The sequence below is a fragment of the Cydia pomonella genome, chromosome 1, assembly GCF_033807575.1.
Source record: "Cydia pomonella isolate Wapato2018A chromosome 1, ilCydPomo1, whole genome shotgun sequence".
NCBI lineage: Eukaryota > Metazoa > Arthropoda > Insecta > Lepidoptera > Tortricidae > Cydia > Cydia pomonella.
Window position 1 is genome coordinate 6,187,753 of NC_084703.1, and position 23,603 is coordinate 6,211,355.

Sequence of the window (23,603 nt, forward strand, 5' to 3'; positions counted from 1 at the left end):
TATTGTCTGTTAATATTTAACATCCTAATAAACATATTCGAAATATTTCTTGTGTAGTTTTTCATTCTTCATGGCCTCATCTTATCCTGCGTTATGTTACAGGGTTCGCCGCTTTGCTCTTTATTCATTATACACCCTCGCCGTGCCGTAAGCGAGACCACAGAATAAATATTAGTACTACCGTACAGAAAGGAAACTTCCTACAAAACCGAAGTTTGACAGCGTTGTCCCTTTCTAATGTATGACTTATATCTTTCAGCTATTTAGGGTTGTCAATACAGAGGTTGTGTACGCAAAGGAACGTCAATGTTGGCCAACCCTAATAATTGCTTGCAGCAATGCAGGGGGCCTACCGGGAAAATCGAAATTCGCAAATTGCGGGGATCTTTCTCTTTTACTCTTACTAAGGCGTAATTAGAGTGACAGAGAAAAATGCCCGCAATTGACGAACTTCGATTTTCGCGGTAAGCCTCCTGAGCCGAACGGAGCCGAGAACGCCCGAACGCTGCAGTTTCCCCACATAATCCGCAGACACAGACAGGGGGCCTACCGCGAAAACCGAAATTCGCAAATTGCGGGGATCTTTCTCTTTTACTCTCACTACGACGTAATTAGAGTGACAGAGAAAAATGCCCGCAATTGACGAACTTCGATTTTCGCGCTTACAGCCCAAGAGGCCTACCGCGAACCACGCCTCTCTGTCCCACTTGTAAATTCATACGTAAGTGTGACAGGGAGGCAACACGTCGAACGTGGTTCGCGGTAGGCCCTCAGATATGCGGTGAGTGCGGAGCAAAGAGCATATAATCACTACGTTTTGTGCGGAGGCCCAAATCAAAAGCTCACCACAGATAATCGAAATTTTCATACTCCAATTCCACATCGTGTCCAAATTCCATGCTGAAAATAGCTGAAAATATAACGGATGGTACAAAGTTACATAGAAATTATATTCCAAAGAGTAAAGTAAGTATGTTATAATCGGTCATACAAGTTTGTCAGTAGAAATTGAATTTTTTTTTGAGACTTTCTATTGACGGAAATGGTTTTGCAGACTATATATTCTTTACTAAGAACCGACAAAATATTCCGTCAGTGGTTATATCAATGAAAAAGTATAATAATATTAATAATATACGTATAGTAAATATCAATAAACTGCGTGCCATAGACAATATTCAGTGATAAAGATTGTGGTGCTTAATATCAGCTTGTGTGGATTGCGCCACAATCTGCAAAATTCGGAAAGATTTAGCCGCATTTGCTAAATGGGGAAGCTTTCAATTAACTCTGAGGTAAAACACGAAAATGTATGTACTTTTCAACCAAATTTATTTTCTAGTGAAATCAGTTACAACAACATTACAATCCTAACAATAGCAAAACAGCTGCGATTTGACAAATGAGTCGTTGTCATTTGTACACATTTTAATTTACGACTGGTATCACCTCTCAAATTTTCAATACTCTTCCTTCCTTTTCATAGCAGCACGTGTAGACGCGGACGACTTGCTTATCATCTTATAGAATAATTTCGGTAAATTGATTATTTTTAAAAGCCTTTGACACTATAATTGTTGCTAAAGTAAAGTCTGTGAAGTTACGAATCAATATATACCCTCCAAGTGACCCTGGAAAATTGGTACCCATGGAAAAAACCGTGGAGTGATACGTTTGATTCCAGTGGAGTGAATTTTAACGTTTTTATGATTACACTCATGTGTTGGTGACGCATTAATGTTTTTTTTCCTTCAGCTTAGGTTCGGATCAAGATGCCTTCAGACGCAAAAAAGCGAGCACAACAGAAGAAGAAAGAGGCAGCCAGTAATAGGAACAAAAAGAATGTAACTCGGGTGACGAACTCCGAAGAGAACGGTACAGCGACCAACGGCACCGCCAAGGAGGAGTCAAGAGAGCTGACGGCTGAAGGTACGCGTGTGGTATAACCCTCTTAAATATCTTGTTCTATATATGGTCACGCTTGACACAATGATACATGCTTTTCATTCTTCAGTTCAACTTCCTAGATCGCGTGTCGATATTTTGTTTTGTTTGGTCAAATGTAGTTCATGATACAGGTAAGAGTTTAAAAGTGTATAGTTGAATTACTATACTAACATTATGCTGCCAGCTTAGCTTGGATCACTTATTAAATGAAATGCATAGTGTAATGAAATAGGAGGGTACATCTACAAAACCAGTCTGGATTTGTCAGGTAGGCATTCCCGTGTGCTCTCCCGAATTTCGGCGATTATATCGCAATATAATAGTGGCGACGAGGCAAATCGAGGCAAATCATTGTGTTAGTGAGTTTTTGTGAAATTGTGAGTGCAAAGTGCAGTGTTTTTTGTACAGTTCACGTCAGATATATGTTTACACTTTTGCACTGTACTCCTTTGTAATAAGGTGAAAATGGGAAACATCTCTTTGATGTTGACTGTAACAAATACTTGTTTATGATACAGGATTTAATAATACAGGTTGATCAAACGGTCAAAATCTATGTCTTAATATTAGGAAACCAAATTTTTCTTATAGTTTAGTGAAAAAGGTGCGACCTCACTTCGGGCGTCCCTCAGGGTGGTATACTTTCTCCTCTGCTGTTTTTATTAATTAGATTACATCCAAAATGAAGTGTTCCTACCATTTATATGCCGATGACCTACAACTGTACACCCAGGCGAGGTTTGATGACGTGGACGGGGCTATCTCGAGACTGAACTAGGACCTCAATTACATCTCATCCTGGTCTAAAGACTTCAGAATAGCTGTAAATCCTTCCAAGTGTCAGGCTATCATTATTGGGAATCCATGCCTGGTCTTACAAACCGATTTCACGCATATTGCACTGATTCTCTTTGAAAACAGTATCATACCTTTTTCCACAAAAGTTAAAAATGGTGGCTAGGGTTGGTATTTGACTGTGGCCTAACCTGGGAACCCCAAGTGTCTGATGTGTGCCGAAGAGTTACCAACACCTTGCGATCACTGTATAGATTTTAGCATTTTCTACCGATTTATACTAAAATTCTCCTTATTCAAGCTCTTGTATTACCTGTTATTGATTATTGTGATGTGTGCTGCACTGATGTGACGCAAGGACTTCTAGACAAGCTAGACCGAGTACTGAACAACTGTATTAGGTTCATTTATGGCCTTCGCAAGTATGACCACGTATCCGCCTTTCGCCGACAACTCAACAGGCTACGCATTCGTGAGCGCAGAAGACTTAAGTGTTTATGCACACTGTTCTCCATTTTATATGACCCAGTGGCGCCCGATTACTTACGATCACAATTTAAATTGTCACTGCTCGGCCAGGTTGCGAACTTCGCACCGCTCGTAAACTCGTTCTAGCTGTCCCCCATCATCATTCCAGCGCTATATCCAATTCTTTCACCGTGCAAACGATACGTCTCTGGAATGACCTGCCTCTCAGCATATGACAAGCCGAGACTAAGTTCACGTTTAAGCGCAAGCTGCGCAAACATCTTTCTAAAAAGTTTCAAGATTAAGAATACTCATAGTATATTTGGTAGCAGGTATATGTATATATATACTTATTTATTTATTGGTATATATTATATGTATATATTATTGTTGTATATAGTTATCTACATTTTACATTTATATATGTACCTATATTAACTTAGTAAGTACTGTAAATTAAGTTTAAAGTGTTATTTACATACCCCGCACCAACTTTGCTTCTCTGTTTGGCCCAAAGGTTGACTGGTAGAGAATGCCTTGAGGCATTAAGTCCGCCTTTTGTAACTGTATATTTTTACTGTGCAATAAAGTTTAAATAAATAAATAAAAATATATATATTTTTACTAATCTATATATCAAGTACTGAATGGATGCAAACAGAATTATTGACATGGTAAGCTTCTGCATACAGTTGACATTGCAATTGTATTGCAGTAGCTATTTTAAATCAGATTTTAACATTGGAGGTTTGTGGTCATGTCCCCCTACATCACGTGGTCCTAATATTCGTGCAAATAAATAATAATTAAATAAAATTTAATTTATTATTTTGAATCAGATTTTAACATTGGAGGCTTGTGGTCATGTCCCTCCACATCCCATGGTCCTAATACTCATGCAAATTACCTCCAATGAAATTGAAATCATTATTAAATGGAACAGGAACAGAGGTAAGAGTGCTGATAGCCTAGCTGTAAAAGTGTGCCACTTGCACACGGGTTGTGGGTTCAAACCTCGGCTCGTACCAATGAGTTCTTCGGAACTTATCATGTCCCCCTGTCCCCTGTCCATGAAAGTCCCCTGCAGTTTTATGCCAGCAGTAAATTTGGAAACTTGTTACCTGATTTAAAAGTAGATCTAAGAGTTCTTAGTAGATCTTTCAATGCTGCAGGGGTTCATAAATATAGATTTTAAATTTAATGGGGTCCTTTAAATTTTTTATGGCTTTGGTACTAACAGGTAATTTTATTGCAAATACGGCTACAGGTTTTGCCCAGCATTTATATTTGCCTAACCTTACATTCCTGAGAGTATGATGATCATACCCCGTGGTTTCGGGTGCAGGTGCAATGTTTTTGTTGCAGTTTACCCTTTATTAAAAGTAAAAAAAAAAAAACTCCTCGCTTGCACCTAGTTAAGTAATAAGAACTATCTTCTAACGTAAGCTAAATTAATTGATTTAAAAAAATACCAACAATAAACTATAAAAAAAAAAAATGTACATATTGGATACTTGCAGTAGGGGTTCCCTTGGCAGACTGAAATTTTTCCTTAGACATTTCGATTCCGTATGAAAACTTGATAACATAAATAGTTAGAGATAATTTGAATATGCACGAAGATATTAATTACATTTACTCAACACTAGAGCTATCGGTTTATAGGTTCTCTTTAAAAAAAAGTTTTTTTTTCGTATATTTCGAAAAAAAAGGAAACCTATAAACCTAGGTTATCATTGTGTCATACTAAACAATCATGAGGAATGGAATATATTTAGAAGTAGAAAAACGTTTTCTCTTTTTGTATGGTATAATTCTCTCTTAACGCGGATAGCATTAACGTTTTTACCGCCGAGGTCTGATATTCATATAAGACATACAATATCCATCTCATTTCGCCGCTGTCTGATAAACAAGACAAAACATCGTACCGGCGGCGACACGAGCACGCTCGGTGAAAAATTCTAAGCGGTTAAAAGGTTAAACGTTTTTTGTACTCGTCGACTGTAATGGTTGAATTATGATTTCGTATACCAAACTGTAATTGGGTACTTTTCATGTATGGGCTCCCAACTCAACTATAATATAGGTTTAGTCAACTATAATGAAATGGACCAATCACAGCTCGCCGCGGTCAAGAGGACGAAACAAAGCGATAGCTCAAATTAATTATTTTAGGTTGTATAGTAGATTCAATTGCTTCATAAGTCATAAACGCACATGTGACAGCCTTAATATAGCAACATCCATAGACTACGGAAACCGCTTACCATTGATTGTTAGTCTCCATAGGCTACGGTGGCCAAAATCGAGAAAAAACTGTCTAAATATTGAATTTAGCAAGGAGCAAGTACCAGGGCCTCATGAGTAACGAGAAGGTGTCGTTGACCACTCCACCGGGTCCCGGCGCGGCGGCCGGGGCGCGTACGAGTATGAAGGTATCGCGGCTGCTCGCGTATCTTAAATAGCTGTATTATTTTGGCTTGTTTACATGTATGATTTTATCAGTTTAAAGTATTATTTTTATTGACTCGTAGAAAAAGTGTTGTATACAATAGTGCTTGATTATATCAAGCTTTTCAATCTCGTACCCCACTTTGGCAACTCTGCAAGTTTCGTTGCCAAAACACGGTACTCGACTGAAAAGCTCTCTATTATATCACGATTGTATAAAATACTATTTACCAAGATGACATTTGAAGCCAATCTATTATCAAATCTAAAGCAAGATAGTTGGCTGTCTGTAGTTTTTGTAAGAAATGCAACTGTGCACAGCATGTGCCCAGTCTGCCGTGACAAACTTTCTATAGCCCATAGGGGCATTGAACTTTGTAAAAATCTTATGAACTATATAGTTTTTTCATTGGTTTACGTCACTTGAACAGTGTTTAACTGTTTACTCTGTTAATATCGTATCTAGTTTGCTTGTACAGACGTTGCAACAAATGGCTTGCGATTTTAGATAACAAATTGCTGGCTCAGTAATAGCAACGAAATGAATCGATCGACCAAATGTCGCAATGTATTGCAAATCACATGCGATTACGTATGGAGAGGCAATTGTTCCCCGTATCTATAAGTAGTAAATCAGTGTTAAACTATATAAAAAAAATATTTCTGCATAAATATTTACATGGCCACATCTAAAATATGCCCACATACGAAATAAATGAAAGCCGAGACTACTATTGTGTTTCGTCTATTTCTATAAGATGACTTAAAATGTGGCCGCAGGCCTACTGGGGTGCGTGCACGCAGTTTAAAAATGGTTTAATTTCAATTAATTATAAAAATATTTTCAGACCTCTATCTTGGTAACTTTTTTTTTCATTAACAAAAACCATTTTCCAAATTTAGTTTGCGATTTAACCAACTTTACGTGTGTTTATAACACTTGAAATTTCTATGGGATTACATCAAAGACACCTTTTTTTCAAATATAAGAATAATTTTGGAAATCGGTTCACATGATAGAGAATTATCCTCGAAAAACCAACATATGTGCAACATCGCGCAAATTAATTAGACAATTTGCTAATAGATGGCGCTGTTTCTTTTAATAAATGTAATAATGTGGTATATTTCTAGAATCTCCTCAGAAAGCCCTTTCATAGGATACCACACATGATAGGTTTGTGAAAAAAAATCTATACAAAAAAAAATGACTTGGCACTCCCCTCCTAAGGAATTTTTTTTGGGAACTGCGGGTCAAAAATTTTGTTTTGACTTCTAGTATGCGTGTGCCAAATGGCTAAACTGTACATAGATTTGCAGTTTTTCTTTGAAATTGGGCTCGTATGGCTTCCACTAATAGTAAGTTTTGTATAGTCAGTTAAAATTGTTTGTATGTGATATTTGACATTGATTTTCTGATATTTGATTAATTGTTACCAACTGTATTTATTTTATTTCTTGCTCAAAATTCAATGGATGTTTGTTATATTTAGATATTTGTATATTATTTTTTGTATACTGACTTTTGAAGTTGAAGTTGAAAATGCTTGTTTGATACATTAAATACCATAAAATCAAGAAATCAAGAGCGGTTAATTAATAGAATCAGGCGTTACTTTGCGGAAATCCATGCTAATTAAAGCAAGAAATATTATTTTGCTAATCCGCGAGAAAATAACGTGTTAGTCAATCAGTGCTAACCCGTTATACTTACTTGCGTATTTTTACATGCAATTAATGTTCCCACCCTCCCACCGCAAAAATAAATACGCAAATAAATATAACAACCCACCACCAAAAGTACAAAACTCGACACGTGTTTCGCCTCTACGGGTTAGCACTGATTGACTAACACGTTATTTTCTCGCGGATTAGCAAAGTAATATTTCTTGCTTTAACGCATTCACTGCCAGCAACCCGCCAGGCGGGCGCTCAGTTCGTAGTCGCTTTTCGCTACATACGCATTTTTCCATGTTATCGGCTACGCTCGTAGCGCGTAGCACGCGCTGGCACTGAATGTGTTAATCAAGAGCGGTTGTCCAAGGCACACAAAAAAACCATAGCAACGAGTGACACTAAAAAGTTGCTCCACCCACCCGTCAAACCGGGGTATGTTCACGATTCGTTGACTCCAGACTAAACAGTGTCCTTTGTCCACAGAGGCGCTATGTCTCAAGCTGGAGGAGGAAGCGAGGATAAACTCGGAAGCCCGCTCGTGCACCGGCTCCCTGGCCGTCCACCCTCGCTCTCGTGACATCAAGATCGCGAACTTCTCCATCACCTTCTACGGATCAGAGTTGCTCCAGGATACGCTGCTTGAGCTGAATTGCGGACGGCGATATGGACTGGTCGGGCTTAATGGATGCGGTACGTACCACGCGATACCATATTAGCTAGCAGACGTTAAAGTCGCGTCTTGCGTCACCTTCTAGGGATCAGAGCTTCTGCAGGACACGCTGCTCGAGCTCAACTGCGGACGGTGGGATGGCCTTGTCGGGCTTAATGGGTTTGGTACGTACCACGCGGTACCATAATAGCTAGCAGACGTTAAGGTCGTGTTTTGCGTCACCTTCTACGGATTAAGGCTTCTCCAGGACACGCTTCCCAAGCTCAATTGCGGACGGTGGGATGGCCTTGTCGGGCTTAATGGATTTGGTACGTACCACGCGGTACCATAATAGCTAGCAGACGTTAAGGTCGTGTTTTGCGTCGCCTTCTACGGATTAAGGCTTCTCCAGGACACGCTTCTCAAGCTCAACTGCGGACGGTGGCTTTGATTGTTGAGCCATTTAGGGTTTACTTTACATGGGACATTTAAGTAAGGCCTTTATTTGAATTCATGTTGTACAATGTATAAATACCGTTACAGTACAAATACCGTTAGGATTGACAACCAAATTAGCTTGAACCCTAAATGGCTCAACAATTTAAAATCCGCGACTGTACCATGCGGTACCATCCTAGCTAGCTGATCTCAAGGTTGCGTTTTTCATCACCTTCTGTGGCTCGGAGCTATAGGACACGCTCAAGCTTAACTGCGGACGGCGGCACTGTCTTGTCGGACTTAATGGATTTGTTACGTATAATACCAGTATATATAATTACGTATAAGTAGACAAAATAGGTCGTCGTACAGCGCGGTTTACGTGGGCGATGACTCGCGAATGCGACGCGGCGCGGCGCGGCGACCCAACGGCATTCGGAGATCGTCAACGTAGGACACTTCCATAGGTATCAATGGATTGAATTCACCCGCGCCGCGCCGCGCCGCTTCGCGTTCGCGAGTTCTTCGCTCAGGTAAGACACTGCCATATCCATCACCTTCTATTACTCGCCTTCATCACTTTGGGCTCGTCGGTCGAAGGACTCATTTAAAAGTCACACGAGCCTAGCCGCCGTCAATCAATCGAAGTTACGCGCTCATTTTAAAACGACATTCTGAAATAACATGAGATGTGACATGAACATTTAATTAACATACTAACTAGTTTTTTTGCTAAAAATTGTAATAATAACTATAATAACTCAGCCTATATACGTCCCACTGCTGGGCACAGGCCTCCTCTCATGCGCGAGAGGGCTGGGGCTATAGTCCCCACGCTAGCCCAATGCGGATTGGGGACTTCACATACACCTTTGAATTTCTTCGCAGATGTATGCAGGTTTCCTCACGATGTTTTCCTTCACCGAAAAGCTAGTGGTAAATATCAAATGATATTTCGTACATAAGTTCCGAAAAACTCATTGGTACGAGCCAGGATTTGAACCCGCGACCTCCGGATTGAAAGTCGGACGTCATATCCACTCGGCCACCACAGCTTCTTGTAATACGAAGAAAATAAACCAAGTAGAAGTCTTGCCCACATAACATAACCAATAGCATTAATTCCTTCTTAACTCCTCTTGCAGCCTTAAGTTTGCTACGTTGCGTAAAACTCAAATTATTCTGGTTCACTTTATTTATTGTCCATTATTTGTATGTATGTATGAACACATAAATGTATCTAGGTCCCGCGTCATCACTTGCAAGCAAATAGATGTCTCTATACCAAAACAATTAAATATTGAACGTAATGCATAGCGAATGTTGAATAATACATTCTTGTAAGGCATCGCAATATTTTTCGGAATTTTCCTCTCAAATGTATGTATTTGTAATCTCTAATGCTCCAATAACATTTAACGTAGATAGAACTTTACAAGATAGGTAATAATGATTAGTTTTGTGTGATATGTTTTGGCTCTTGCGACTTTTTAGAAATCTGTATCGCAATGTGGAAGTTTCCCTAAGTATTCAACTGCATAGTTGGATTTTAAGCTCTATGCTTTGCTATTTAAGGTCTAATACACAGTGTGCTACTACAGTGCAGCTAAGACTGTACAGTAGCGATGCATTTTGTTTTGTCACTGGTTTGTGGGTAGTTAAGGCGGGCCGTGACGGCGTTGCGTTCAGTTATCGAGTGGCCTTCGCGCCGGCCTGACGCCGGGCGCGGCGCGTTGTTTTAACACTTTTTACTATTTCAAAATCCATTTCGTTAGTATTTCACAAAATATCCACTTAGAGGCCGAGAGAAAAATTTTTTGCTTAATTATTGTAGTGTTTTTTTTTTCAATCTGCTCAAAAACACCAAAGGTCAACAACGAAACCTTCTGACAATTCATTGCGAAACTAAGGCAATATGGCCTTGTGAAATAGTTAAAGTATTCGTTCCAAATTTCATTATTCTATTTCATTTTGAGTCATTCCTTCAAACAGATTAGGACAACAGCAATTTAAAATCAGGTAGAATGCAAAGGTCGCGCCCGGCGTCACGCCATGACGAAGGGGAAAACTTTTTTGAGTACCCTTGTATAAAAACCTTTCAGTGAATAGAAAGTAGTTAGTTCCTTCATTCAAGTTAGTAACAATGGTAAGCAGTATGTTAAGAACTTTTTCCTACGTAAAAGTCATATTTAATTCTATAATATTTATGTATATAAAGAAAAGTAGATTATCATTTCGCAGATGTCTGTACCGAAAACGTCCTTGTTTCATTATTAAAGCAATTATAGATTTTTTGTATTGGTAGCTAGTATCAGTAACACGCACTAGTACAAGAATTATTAATTAACATAACTTCAACGAGGCCAGGCCATTCATAAAGTTTACAAACATTGCAAGCCAGCCGTGTTGTATTTCAATTACTTCTTTGACTTATAGTGCCATGTAATACAGCAGTGGCCCCGACGCGCCGTCCATATAACTCGGGAGATTAAACTGCCAAAAGTCTCTGCCAATCTGTAAATAATAGTTTTACAAATATCTGCCGCTTGTTTTACGTAAAGAGGCGTTTTGTTAGTGTTACAGAATAACAGAAATATGACTTTCATCATCTGCTGACTCTTCATTAACGGCAGTTTTTTTGTTGTTAAACAAGCGTCCTCTGTTAATTCAAACTTAAGATAACCATATTAATATTAAGTAATTTAGCTATTTATTTTCAATTGTCCATGTCCTTTCCAACATGCGTGCATGAGAAGCTTTGCATATGGTTTAGTGAACCTTGATAAAAAATCTAATTGTGCTTAGCGAATTTATCTTATTAATATTTCGAACGTATATGTTTGTTAGGTACTATTTCACGCAAGTGCCTGAAAAACCATAACCGCCTTATAATACTGGAATTTACTACCCTCTTGTGTATGATAAGTAGGCATCGGAGTTTACACCGCATGGTAAGATACTTATTCAGTAATTTTGGCATATTTTGCCCTGCAGTGATTTTGTGGAATGTCATCATTTTGAAAAGATCGTCCTATAGAAATTGTGGTAAATTGTAATTTTAATAAGTTCATAATTATCTCGCGTGAAACGCAGCTTCATACCTATATAGTACTATGTACATGCTGATATATATCGCAAAAATATATATCATTATAGTAGGTATGTTCAACTACGTGAATAAGTTGAAATACAGCAAGAACTATGAAATTCTAATTTAATAATAATTACATTTTATTTATAATCGTAATTTTTTGTTAGAAGCGGATGCTTAGGATGTTTATAAAGGCAAAGGAGGATGAGTATGTCTTTAATTTAAATGAGAATATCGACTCCATGGCTCCTTATAATCTTACCGTGCGATGAAAACTCATGCGTCATGGTGGATAAGGATCCTGATTGAATTTTTGGTCATCTTTTTGCATTTTTTCTGCTTCATACAGTTCTACCGATGATTGAACCCAGGATTTTGACCATCACACCACAACCACACACATACATATGAAAGGTTAAAGGATGTAGGGTGGACTTACAACGGACAGAAACTGATGAATTATTTATTTTCAAAGTCAAGGACGTGAGGATATGTTTTAAGTCTACAGCTAGAATAGTATTACGGCATTTCATGGCACACTTTCAAAGGAACTCTACGAGTATCTTCTGAGAGTTCTGAGTAACATTTATGGACTCGTCTTTGACTTAGGGCGTCACGAATTTAAATAGGATTAACAAAGGTTAATAGCAATAAATAGGCACGAAACCATATTTGGTTAATACCCTGTCAGTATTTGAATCGTAACTAACGTTTTCAACGTTTCTAGGCAAATCGTCGCTTCTCTCCGCTCTCGGCCGCCGCGAGGTCCCCATCCCGGAGCACATCGACATATTCCACCTGACGCGGGAGATGCCCGCGTCCGACAAGAGCGCCCTGCAGTGCGTCATGGAGGTCGACGAGGAGCGGATCAAACTGGAGAAGCTGGCCGAGGAGCTGGCGCACTGCGAGGACGATGGTATTTTATCCGGCCTGCCGCCTTTCTTTCGATATATAATTATAATAAGACGGTCCAGCAGTATAAAGTAAAATATTAGATGCATAAAGGAGCCAGCTAGACTAACGGTTTAAAACAAATTACATTTTTGCCGCAATTCTGGCCTTCCTCTGAAATTTATTAAACTGGCTTACACGAAGGCAAGGTACCCTCTATCCACCGCCTCATCCATCAGATTCGATTGATTCTTGAGAGTTTGGTTCTGTAAGCAACTGTTTACTTTGCTTATTGGTTAATCGAGACTTGACCGCTGAGCATCGTAATATAATGTATGCTGTATATGCGCCTCTGTCGCTCAGCACTGCGCATTTAACGTTTTGAAGGCGCCTGCGTACCCGAAATGTTAATGCAACTCTCGCGACTAAACCTTAACCCATTGATAATTTGTTGTGCAGAGTCTCAAGACCAGCTAATGGACGTGTACGAGCGCCTGGACGAGCTGAGCGCGGACACGGCGCAAGCCCGCGCGGCCAACATCCTGAACGGTCTCGGCTTCACCAAGGAGATGCAGCAGAAGGCCACCAAAGACTTCTCCGGAGGTAACACTTTTAAGGCGCCATTCATTTATTACATAAGCCGATTTAGTCGACGGTGTCTTATTTTTTCTTACAAGAGAGTGGGACAGGTTGATAGTTCTTACGTAATATCACAAACATGCACAAAGTTAAGATTATGCTTTGGAAAAGCGCGAGCATTCTTCACTTCTTTCGGCTTGGTCAAACTATTATTGTAACAACACATTTTCATATTTACTCGAGCTGTTTTCACACTTTAAATATCAAGTTCCTCCAAGGCTGTGGAATATGCTACCTGCCGAGATTTTCTCTAGGGTCTACAGTATGAGTTTCTGCAAAAAACCGGACAAGTGTGAATCGGACTCGCCCACCGAGGGTTCCGTACTTTTTAGTATTTGTTGTTATAGCGGCAACAGAAATACATCATCTGTGAAAATTTCAACTGTCTAGCTACCACGGTTCATGAGATACAACCTGGTGACAGACAGACGGACGGACAGCGAAGTCTTAGTAATAGGGTCCCGTTTTACCCTTTGGGTACGGCACCCTAAAAAGGAGTGTACAGATTTATAAAGGCGAGCCGTATGCTTGTGTGCCATCGTCGTGGTAAAAAAAAATGTGTTGTGTGTTGATATCAACTTGAAATTTCTAACTCTACCTTAAATTTATATACTGATTACTGATGCACTGCGAGTAAGATCAAGTCATTTTCAACTCGAGAGATTTCGAGGTTCGAATGTGGGTTCTAACTCTAACTATAACGTATCATTTTGTAAACAGGGTGGCGTATGCGTATAGCGTTAGCACGCGCGCTGTACGTGAAGCCACACTTGCTACTGCTGGACGAGCCCACCAACCACCTGGACCTGGACGCGTGCGTGTGGCTCGAGGAGGAGCTCAAACAGTAAGTGCCTTCGTCACGGTTAACCTCTACTGCAAAATGTAGCGTACAACCCACGGAAGACAAGTCGCGGTCACTAGAGGGCTTAGCCAACATGATAACCGTACATCGATAAAAAAAAAATGAGGATGACAAATGCTACGATAAGTCACGTGACTTTTTTTCATACATTGTTAAAATTACGATTGTCATTTTGGCTGGGCCTCACGGTCACTAACATATAAGCATTCCCATATAACCTTAAAACGCTAATTCTTGCAAAATTGTATTAAGATGAAATCTGTCAACGTACAAGGTGTTTGATAAATATTATAGCAGTGCTAGATTACTTATTTGTGTCCACAGATGAACAAATTATGGGATGATACACTATAATACAGTCACGTCTGAAAACATCGACACAATCGAAGTGCCAATAATATGTATACACGACCTTATGGCCCATATATTAGGGTAGTGTATACATATTTTAGGCACTTTGTCGGAATTGATATTTTCAGACGTGACCGTACATATAATCACGCCTATTTCCCGGAGGGGTAGGCAGAGACCACGGATTTCCCACTTACTACGATCCTGACATTGCTCTTTCGCTTGCTTCACTTTCATAACATTCCTCATGCACACTCGTCGGTTTAGGGTGCTCTTGGTCTTGCCTTTCTTCAGGATTTCTCCGATTTGATCAGAGAAAGTCCACAGAGGTCTACCCCAATTCTCCCTTATACACTCTTTGTTAGCCTTCTATCATACATTCTTTCCACGTGTCCAAACCATCGCAACATACCTTTCTCAATTTTTGTCACTACATCTTTAATCTTTCGTTCAGTTCACACTTTTCCTTTATCACAATGTTCCTAATTCTATCTCGTAATCTCACACCACATACACTTCTCAACACTCATTTTCACTTCATTCACTTGGCTCTGATGCCTCTTCTGCCATACCCAACTTTCGCTACCCATACATAAGTGTCGGCACCAACAGTCCAACACCCCTCTATGCACAGCCATCCGTGCTTTTTGTGACACCTACTGGCTGCTCATATTTAATACAATATAAATAGGTGTTTAATGTAATTTAGTGGTCTGCTCGCGGCCTAGAATTCTACAAGTAAAATTGAACCTTCAGTGGTGAAGTGAAGAAATTCCAAAATAATGTTTCTTAGAATTCATTTACAAACTTTATTTTATTTTTTAGCTACAAACGTATTCTGGTGCTCATCTCACACTCCCAGGACTTCTTAAACGGAGTCTGCACCAACATAGTGCATATGAGCAAACGGCGCCTCAAATACTACACGGGCAACTACGAGGCCTTCGTGCGGACGAGAATGGAACTGCTCGAGAACCAGATGAAGCAGTACAACTGGGAGCAGGACCAGATTGCGCACATGAAGGTACTGTCTCTCTCGCACTCGCGGGACTTGCTACGGGCGTAATTGGGACACAATCATGCGCCTCAAGAATTACACAACGACGGTACTGTTTCCAGGTCTCACGTTTAGGATTCCTATTTCAAACAGACATACAGCGACTGGCGGCGCTTTAGTCTAATCTAAATGCCCCTCCATTCTAGGTTGATTCATCAGAGCTACGGCGAGATTTGTATTGGTCTGTTAAAATACTGATATAAATTCCGAGCCAGCTTTCGTGAATCAACCTAAATTGGCTAAATGCAGCTTATTGCCGCCAGCAGAAACCAGAACGCATATATGAACGCATAACTGCCGAAATATATAATGTGCTCTTTACCAGTATGAATATTGAATTAAATTATCTAATCTGTCAATTTAATTAGGTCAAAGATGGTCTATCTAATTAAAACACTTTTAATACATAGTTTTAATTCAATTCGATTGAGATTTTCTTTTTCAGAAGATGATTATTTTTTTTTATTATTCACAGAACTATATCGCCCGCTTCGGTCACGGTTCGGCCAAGCTCGCGCGCCAGGCGCAGTCCAAAGAGAAGACGCTGGCCAAGATGGTCGCCCAGGGGCTCACAGAGAAGGTCATCGACGACAAGACGCTGAACTTCTACTTCCCCTCATGCGGCAAGGTGCCGCCGCCCGTCATCATGGTCCAGGTGGGTCATGTAGCATGCTCTATAAAGACGGTCTGTAGCTTGGAGTCCAAAGACCCTGGCCAAAATAGAGCTTCGTAAAAAAATTATTTATTAAATTAGTTAATTGTTGGTCGGTAGATACATGTGATAGACCAGTAGTTTGTATTTCTAAGTTTTATGTATTTTCCTTTTATTGTTTTTATAACTAGTATTCTATTTCAGAACGTGTCATTCCGCTATAACGAGAACACGCCGTGGATCTACAAGAACCTCGAGTTCGGCATAGACCTGGACACGCGGCTGGCGCTGGTGGGCCCCAACGGCGCGGGCAAATCCACGCTGCTCAAGCTGCTGTATGGAGATGTGAGTACTGAGTAACGAAAAGCAAATATCATCCTTAAGCCTTTTGGAAAAATCGTAGCACTTTTTTAGATCACGATACGATTCCCAAAAACTAGTATAAAACTTTCGCTCGATAGAAATAAATCACAAACATAAGGCTAAAAAGCACCATTACAAATTTGTAACTATTTTTGCACAAAAGTTATTAACATGAAAATTGCTTCTAAACGGACGGGTATCTACGAAACCCTACACTGAGCATGACTCGATATGCTCTTGGACGGTTTTTTTACCTTTTCCAAGGTAAAACTAAAATAAAATATTGTTAGGGAACCATTAGGTCTACAAAATGTTTTAGGCCAATTTTTAGGACTAAATACCAGTCTGTACGTTGCCACACAAAAATACCAAACGTTGCGAGGACTGCATTGTCCCTGTGGTCTCGAACATTCAAGATAGCAAAACAATACCAGGTGCTGGAATTCGAAAAAGTCGTGCACCTAGTAGATGTTGATGTCAACTTTAGCCAGTATTTTCCGAGATCACTGAAACAATGCCGTTCTCGAAGCGTCGGGGGTAATTATAAAACTTAACTATACGCGATTAAGTCCCGCTCTCATTTCCAGTTATGGCGATTCGCGCCTTTCCTAATCCTTAGGTTTACTACATAAGCTAATACTAAATAACCTTTGGTATTCCAGCTGGTACCAACAACGGGCATGATCCGCAAGAACTCCCACTTGCGCATCGGCCGCTACCACCAGCACCTGCACGAACTTCTGGACCTGGACCTGTCGCCGCTCGACTACATGATGAAGGAGTTCCCCGACGTGCGCGAGCGAGAGGAGATGAGGAAGATCATCGGGCGATATGGCCTAACTGGCCGGCAGCAGGTAATATCGGCTTAGGTTTGGCCACTCCCACAGCACCTGGACCTGGACCTGCCGCTCGACTACATCATGAAGGAGTTCTCCGACCTGCGCGAGCGAGAGAAGATGAGGAAGATTATCAGGAGATATGGCCGCACTGTCCGGCAGCAGGTAATACCGGGTAAGCATCTGTCGCTCCCACCAGCACCTGGACCTGGACTTGCCTCTCCACTACATGATGGAGTTCCTCGACGTGCGCGAGCGAGAGGAGATGAGGAAGATGATCGGCCGTTACGGCCTCACTGGCAGGCAGCAGGTACTATTTTCCTTTTAACTTTACTCAAAAACATAAGCATTTCATTGACAGCGTACGCCACTACGTCTCTAGGCCAAGAGTGATCCTGGCAGTATTGGCGTCCAAAGGACTTGAAAGAATATCTTCTCTTACGATACGCTCCCAGCTTGTTATCTCACATAATTCTTTGAGTAGTGTTAAGCAACAAGTGTTTTTATTTTTGAAGCATTTAACCCTTTGAATGTCACGCCTATTGTGTGCGTCAACCTTGTCGGTATGCACGAACGTTGATATTGGGCTGCAGTAGCGAGCATCAGATGACATATTTGGTGGTCAAAGGATTAAAATTGGCCATTACAGTTTTACGCTTGATATCATTCTGCACGGAGGCGGAAGCTTCGGGGAAGGGTGACGTCGAGGAGCAGAACGCTTTGAAGGTTGTCTAAAAATTTCATCCCGTCGTTCCCAGGTGTGCCCAATGCGTCAGCTGTCAGACGGGCAGCGGTGCCGAGTAGTATTCGCGTGGCTCGCGTGGCAGACCCCGCACCTGCTGCTGATGGACGAGCCGACGAACCACTTGGACATGGAGACCATCGATGCGCTCGCCGACGCTGTCAACGACTTCGAGGGCGGGCTGGTGCTCGTCAGCCACGACTTCCGGCTCATCAACCAGGTGAGTGCTCGTTATGGACTACATTGACTGCACTTCATTAACGTACTTATGGCACTTTTTGTGTCGAAAAAGAGGGGTGTAACATGATTGACGCCGATGTCTGTCTGTCTTTCTGTCTGCCTGTCTGTGACATCGCAGCTCTCTTGCAAGCTAGTTTTCTTGCGGTGTTTCTTAGCTATGTTTCATAGCAGTTAGAAATCAGCTCTCTTCCAAAATGATGTAAGGCATTTTTGGGTTAAAGCAGGTTTTTTAATGTTTTATTTTATTTAATAGTCATTTATCTATTGTGTCGTAAGTAGGTAGCTGCCGTAGTATTGAATCCGATATTTGAAAGCATAAATAAATAAAAAAATGCGCATTAGTTGGCATATAGCGTAGGGGTTTATATTTTTTAATATTATACAACCTTCACAAGCCTCATTATTGTTTAATAATGTTAGTTTAGTATTGTTTAATAGTGTTTAACAATCATTATTGTTTAATAATGTTAGTCAATAAATCAAAACACGATGCGATCATCTAGTTTGACTTCTCTTCCGGTCACACTTCAGTAGAAGTATTCGGCCTGGATTCTATACAGATCCGTCATTATAACAAGTTACCTATAGTACTTTTTTTAGCACTAGATAGAAGTCAGTGAGTTTGACGTGACTTTTTATTGAAAGACTTTTTATAAATCATACACGATAATTTACATTATTTTGCTTTCATAAGAAAGAATTACTGGTTTTTAAAACTAATTGAGTCATTTTATGTCAAATATGTGACTAGTGCGAGACAGTACTCTGGTTTGATTACCTCTTTCAGGCAGTTTTCTTTAAGTTTCCTATGATCACCTGTCCTGCACGGTGATATGGGTCAATTATTAATAAGCATAAAAGTACTATACATTTATCACTAATTTATAGTTTAAAATCACTTGGCTATAGAACATGAAAAGGATGTACTTTTTTATAATATTTTATAAAAACAATCAATTGTTTCCTAACTAACCATTCAAATCGTTCCAGGTTGCCGAAGAGATCTGGATCTGCGAGAACACAACCTGCACCAAGTGGACGGGCGGCATCCTCAAGTACAAAGACCACCTCAAGACCAAGATCCTCAAGGACAACGCCGCCAACGCGGCCAAGATACGCAAATAGTCCAATGCTTAGCCTTACACTTATATACGCACCGCGTAACGCCCGAGTAGCCGAGTACATAGTAGCCCAGATATTGTCCTTCCTGCTCCTAATGAGGGAGAGCACTTATGAGCAACCTACGTGTGGTCTTCCCTTATATCGACACAAATACGGAAGGCAGCGATTCAATAATTGGCGCTTAATAAAGTAAGGCCATGCAAGAACACAAGAACACGCCATTTCCTATATCTATCGCACTCTCCCTCAACGGCCAATACCACAGTGCGAGCAGGACAATATAATTATATGCGTGAGATAGAAATAGGCGTGTTAATGTATGAAAGGTTTCATGCGTATTGTACTTACGTTGAAATGATTCTGATTGGTTGAAACCAGGGTCACAAAGGCTATGTCCAGTATTTTACGCTCGATGTCATTCGGCCCTGAGGTTTCGGGGAAAGCGCACGTTGATGTGTTATCAATTCTGAATTTGCACAGGTCTGAGACCACACATAGGTATAGGCTGGAGGTACCATAAATGTTTCTTGATTAGCCGGACATTTTTTTAATAATCTAAAATTTGCCTTTTCCAGTCTTGTTTTCCCACTTCCAATATATTATAAATAATACTGTAAATACATACGATGAAGCCGTGTGTATACAAAGGAGCCTCAAGGAATATTCCGCGTTAGGAACGACGTTTGCAGCCTGTGTATGGCACCGCCCGATTCAAGTCTCTTTACGCTGATGAGTTCGCTACGACTCCTTTCTTCATACCCCAAGCTCTTTAGACGTTTTCACTAACTTACTTATTGGTTGTTCATCTTAATCAAAGATACATTGATTGAGTACATTTAAGACAATTTCGTGCTTCGAATTTGACAGGTCAACGAGATGGCGCTGTACAGCTGCATACATTTTGCGGTAACACTGATTGTCAAAAGTTGACGTTTGACAATTCAGTGACCGCAAAATATAGCGCCATCTGTTTTGGATGTTAAACTAAGGGGCACGTGTTTTTCTTAGACTACATATCTATTACAATGAATTCTCTTTGCTCTTGACTTAATATATACCGTGTTTTTTTTGATTTGCGTTAATTTCGAGGGTGCATTCCTGTGCTTAAATTAAGTAACTTTCTCAAAGATACCGATATTCTAACTAACTCCATTTCGGAGATAATCAATCATAATTTTTTATATTATAAGGCCCTTACGAGCGTGTACACTTGCCTTAGGGCCTGTTTACTTATTGATTAGTGTTTAGTGCGAGTTCATACATTTGCTACTAAACGTACGTACTATCTCGGACGATCGATGTTAGAAATGACATTGATATATCAGTTTTCAATTGTTTGGTTGAGTTAAATGTAATGCCCGTGTTAAAACAACGCTATATGCAACATTTAGTTACTTTTTATAAAAATAAAAATAGTAAAAAAAAAACAAAAAATATTTTTTTTTTGAAATTAACTAAGCCATTTAGTTTCCTTAAACGTACTTACCGAAACCCCGGAGTTAACGCAATTCAATAAAAACACGGTGTATATTGCATGAAGATGTTTTTTTTTTTTGGTAAATTAACTGTAGCATAATATTTAATTATGTATATAAAGCCTGCACGTAAAGGTTACAAGGTTTTTTTATTAGTAGAAACCGTAATTTAACTACACAAGTAGATTTAAATTAGTAAATTAGATCGTGAGTCCATGCTTTTACTGTATTGCCGTGTGTCGATTAAGGCAAAAGCGACCACTTTGTAAGTTGTGAATATTCCATTAGAAATGTAATATTGACAAGCAATAAAATGGTACATTTTGCATAAGTACGTCACGTTTTGAAATAACATTGGTGCTGCCGGGCTATTAGTGAGACTTAGTGATAGAAACAGGTAGTTTCCTTTATACTTTCTGTTAGCCATGATTTGTGTCCTTATCCAAAAGGTACCACTGTTGTAGGCAATGCACGACAATGGTACGTTTTGAGAAAACATGTCACAAAGATACCTTTATCAGCTTATACGCGTGGATAACAGGAGGGTATAGGACAGGTCGATTGTCTCTTCCTTGGTACGTGCACGTTGCTGACATTGTGAAATTATTAAATACGTATGATAAATAAAGTTGTCACTGAATTATTGTTACTGATTTATTCTGTCTCCCAAAATTAACATCGTCTTTTAACCCTTTGAACGCCAAGAGCCACTAAAGTGGTCGTGTGCTGTCGTGCCTACCTCGCCAAAAACCACTAAAGGGGACATGGCTGACGCTGTCAAAGCAATTTTACTGTTGATGGATAAGGTTTAAATTCGTTTCTCATTAGTTGAGATGTTGGCGTGTATGCCACATTATGATGCGAGAGAGAAAGCGTTCAAAAGGTTAAAGTTAACGTACGATATCTAAGTTATTTAATTTAAACGTAATAGTCCTATACCCTGATAGTAAATATTATAGGGTTATTTAATTCATAATTATGTAGAGTTAGTACGATTAGTAGAAAAGTTGAGTATTTATTTAGTGCTAAAAATATCTACGTTCATAATGAAATAATTCATTGAAAGGGCAACCAGTGCATTGCATAGTGTCAAAGAGAATTTGAATTAGAGGTATATTTTCGAAGAAAACTTTGCAGTGGCGTAAATTATTTTTTTTTTTGTAATGATTTTTATAATCATGTGTGTATAAATATATAATATCTGGGAAACCGAGCTTTGCTTGGAAAAACATATAAAAACTCAGAAATGCGCGTTTTACTCACAAATCTCAAGTTATATTCGCAACGCACTTTATAAATTTGTACACGCAAAAGCTAAAAATTACTTCTAAAAATGCGCGAATTTCGAACGAAATTATTGATATTTTTTTTATTGTTAAAACTTACAACAAATATTCCCGAAAACGCAAATCTGTCTGGCTTACGCTCAGTGAGAGTGAGAAGAGAACCCGAACCTACAGGGCTTTAACTCGCAAAAACAAACCTAATTAATTATTTTATATTCCCTCACCAGAAACCCCGATGTATGATTAACCATAAGGAATATAAAAATAAATATTCCGAGCGACGGCATGTAAGCCGGGCCGGACAGCGAGGTACCATTGTTTACGCCCACTGCCTTTTTTTCTCCTTTTCATCTGCATACAAAAGTGCAAAAGAGATACCGTTATACTAGCTCGTTATCGTGGATAGAGTATAACTTGAGGTGAATTTTAATTTACGGTCAATGTGGCCAACACCGTCTTCGACAAATACCGTACTTGAGCGTTTTTTTAATACGTTCGTGCACGGAATTCCGCATTGACCGAATCGATGGCGGACAAACGTTTAAAATAGTTGGTCCTTTTCCTACTTCCCAACTGGCACGGATCCCATAGATGGTAGGATAGTATAGATGTGCTATACCGCCTGTGCCCGTGAGGGACAGAATATACGCAATGCAACTAAATTAAAAACACGTTTTAACATTCCTGACAATACCAATAACAACCTACGTAATTTGGTCGAGTTATTTGTTGCCCACCATAAACCATACTAAAATTTACGGTGGGGAATAAAAAAAATTAAACTGTGACAAGGACACAATAATAAGGCTTTCTCTGCTACCCCTACTAAAAGATACATAAGACTATCCCGTTCTGCCAGTCCCCCCCACCACTCATGCCCATTCCATACTAAATACTATTTTCACGGCTGCTCCACTCCATAGTAATTGTATCAAAGTTTGTTGGCGTTACGCGGTGCGTTCACGTGTAACATGTCTCATCTCAACTGTCTTACTGATTCCTCGTTGGCTTCGCCTTTCAATTGTTTTGGGATACTCGAACACGAACCGAAAATCGACGTTATTGTATGTCCATGATGATGTTCCATTTGGGTGAACGTGCCAATCGTTTACGCTCCGTAGTGCAGTGTAGTCATCTCTCTCTTCCATATTATTGCGACAGAAAAAGTTGCGTTGCCGTCGCTACGGATCGTTAACGATTGTCACGTTGGCTAGGCACCCTGAACCGATTAGAAAGAGATTGGCGCACGACGATGTCTTGTGCGGGGATCATACGATATTATTTTAAAAAGTGGTCGGGAGTAGTTTGCCTAACCGAGTAGACCAATTGTATATTAAAAAATGATTAAAAGTAAATGAAAGATTTGTGATTTGAATTAATTATTTTTTTAAAGATTAATTGCAGATTGATTAGAGTGACCCACACTAGCGTCTCCCGAGCGTCTCGGCAACTCTGGCTGCTGCTCGACGCCACGTTGGCGCACTGTGCAGCGACGCCATTTTCATAGCGCTCACTACAGGCCGGCACTAAAATGACGTTAGTGTCGGGTTTCTCTTATGGCATACAAG

General features: G+C 39.9%; 1 protein-coding gene across 2 annotated transcripts; it reads left to right on the plus strand.

Annotated features, from left to right (window-relative positions):
• The first annotated feature begins 1,412 nt into the window (after positions 1 to 1,412).
• On the plus strand, positions 1,413 to 21,392 carry LOC133524329 (ATP-binding cassette sub-family F member 2). Of its 2 annotated transcripts, XM_061860328.1 has the most exons (12): positions 1,413 to 1,537; positions 1,756 to 1,929; positions 7,825 to 8,031; positions 12,247 to 12,435; positions 12,870 to 13,013; positions 13,770 to 13,893; positions 15,088 to 15,286; positions 15,795 to 15,974; positions 16,176 to 16,316; positions 16,997 to 17,188; positions 17,929 to 18,132; positions 19,143 to 21,392. In XM_061860328.1, exons 2-12 carry the CDS (start codon positions 1,773 to 1,775, stop codon positions 19,275 to 19,277), a joined length of 1,872 nt encoding a protein of 623 aa, XP_061716312.1. In that variant the 5' UTR covers positions 1,413 to 1,537; positions 1,756 to 1,772; the 3' UTR covers positions 19,278 to 21,392. The 2 variants fall into 2 exon arrangements, with proteins under 2 accessions (XP_061716312.1, XP_061716388.1); XM_061860404.1 differs by lacking the exons at positions 1,413 to 1,537; positions 1,756 to 1,929; positions 7,825 to 8,031 and adding an exon at positions 10,255 to 10,574.
• The last annotated feature ends 2,211 nt before the right edge of the window (positions 21,393 to 23,603 follow it).

What these genes read in the sequence shown, in the direction of transcription:
- LOC133524329 (XM_061860328.1), top strand. Translation starts at nt 1,773, where the DNA reads ATGCCTTCAGACGCAAAAAAGCGAGCACAACAGAAGAAGAAAGAGGCA. An exon ending in CTCGAGGAGGAGCTCAAACA is followed by an intron (nt 13,894 to 15,087) that starts GTAAGTGCCTTC and finishes TTTATTTTTTAG; the next exon opens with CTACAAACGTATTCTGGTGC. An exon ending in ACCAGATTGCGCACATGAAG is followed by an intron (nt 15,287 to 15,794) that starts GTACTGTCTCTC and finishes TATTATTCACAG; the next exon opens with AACTATATCGCCCGCTTCGG.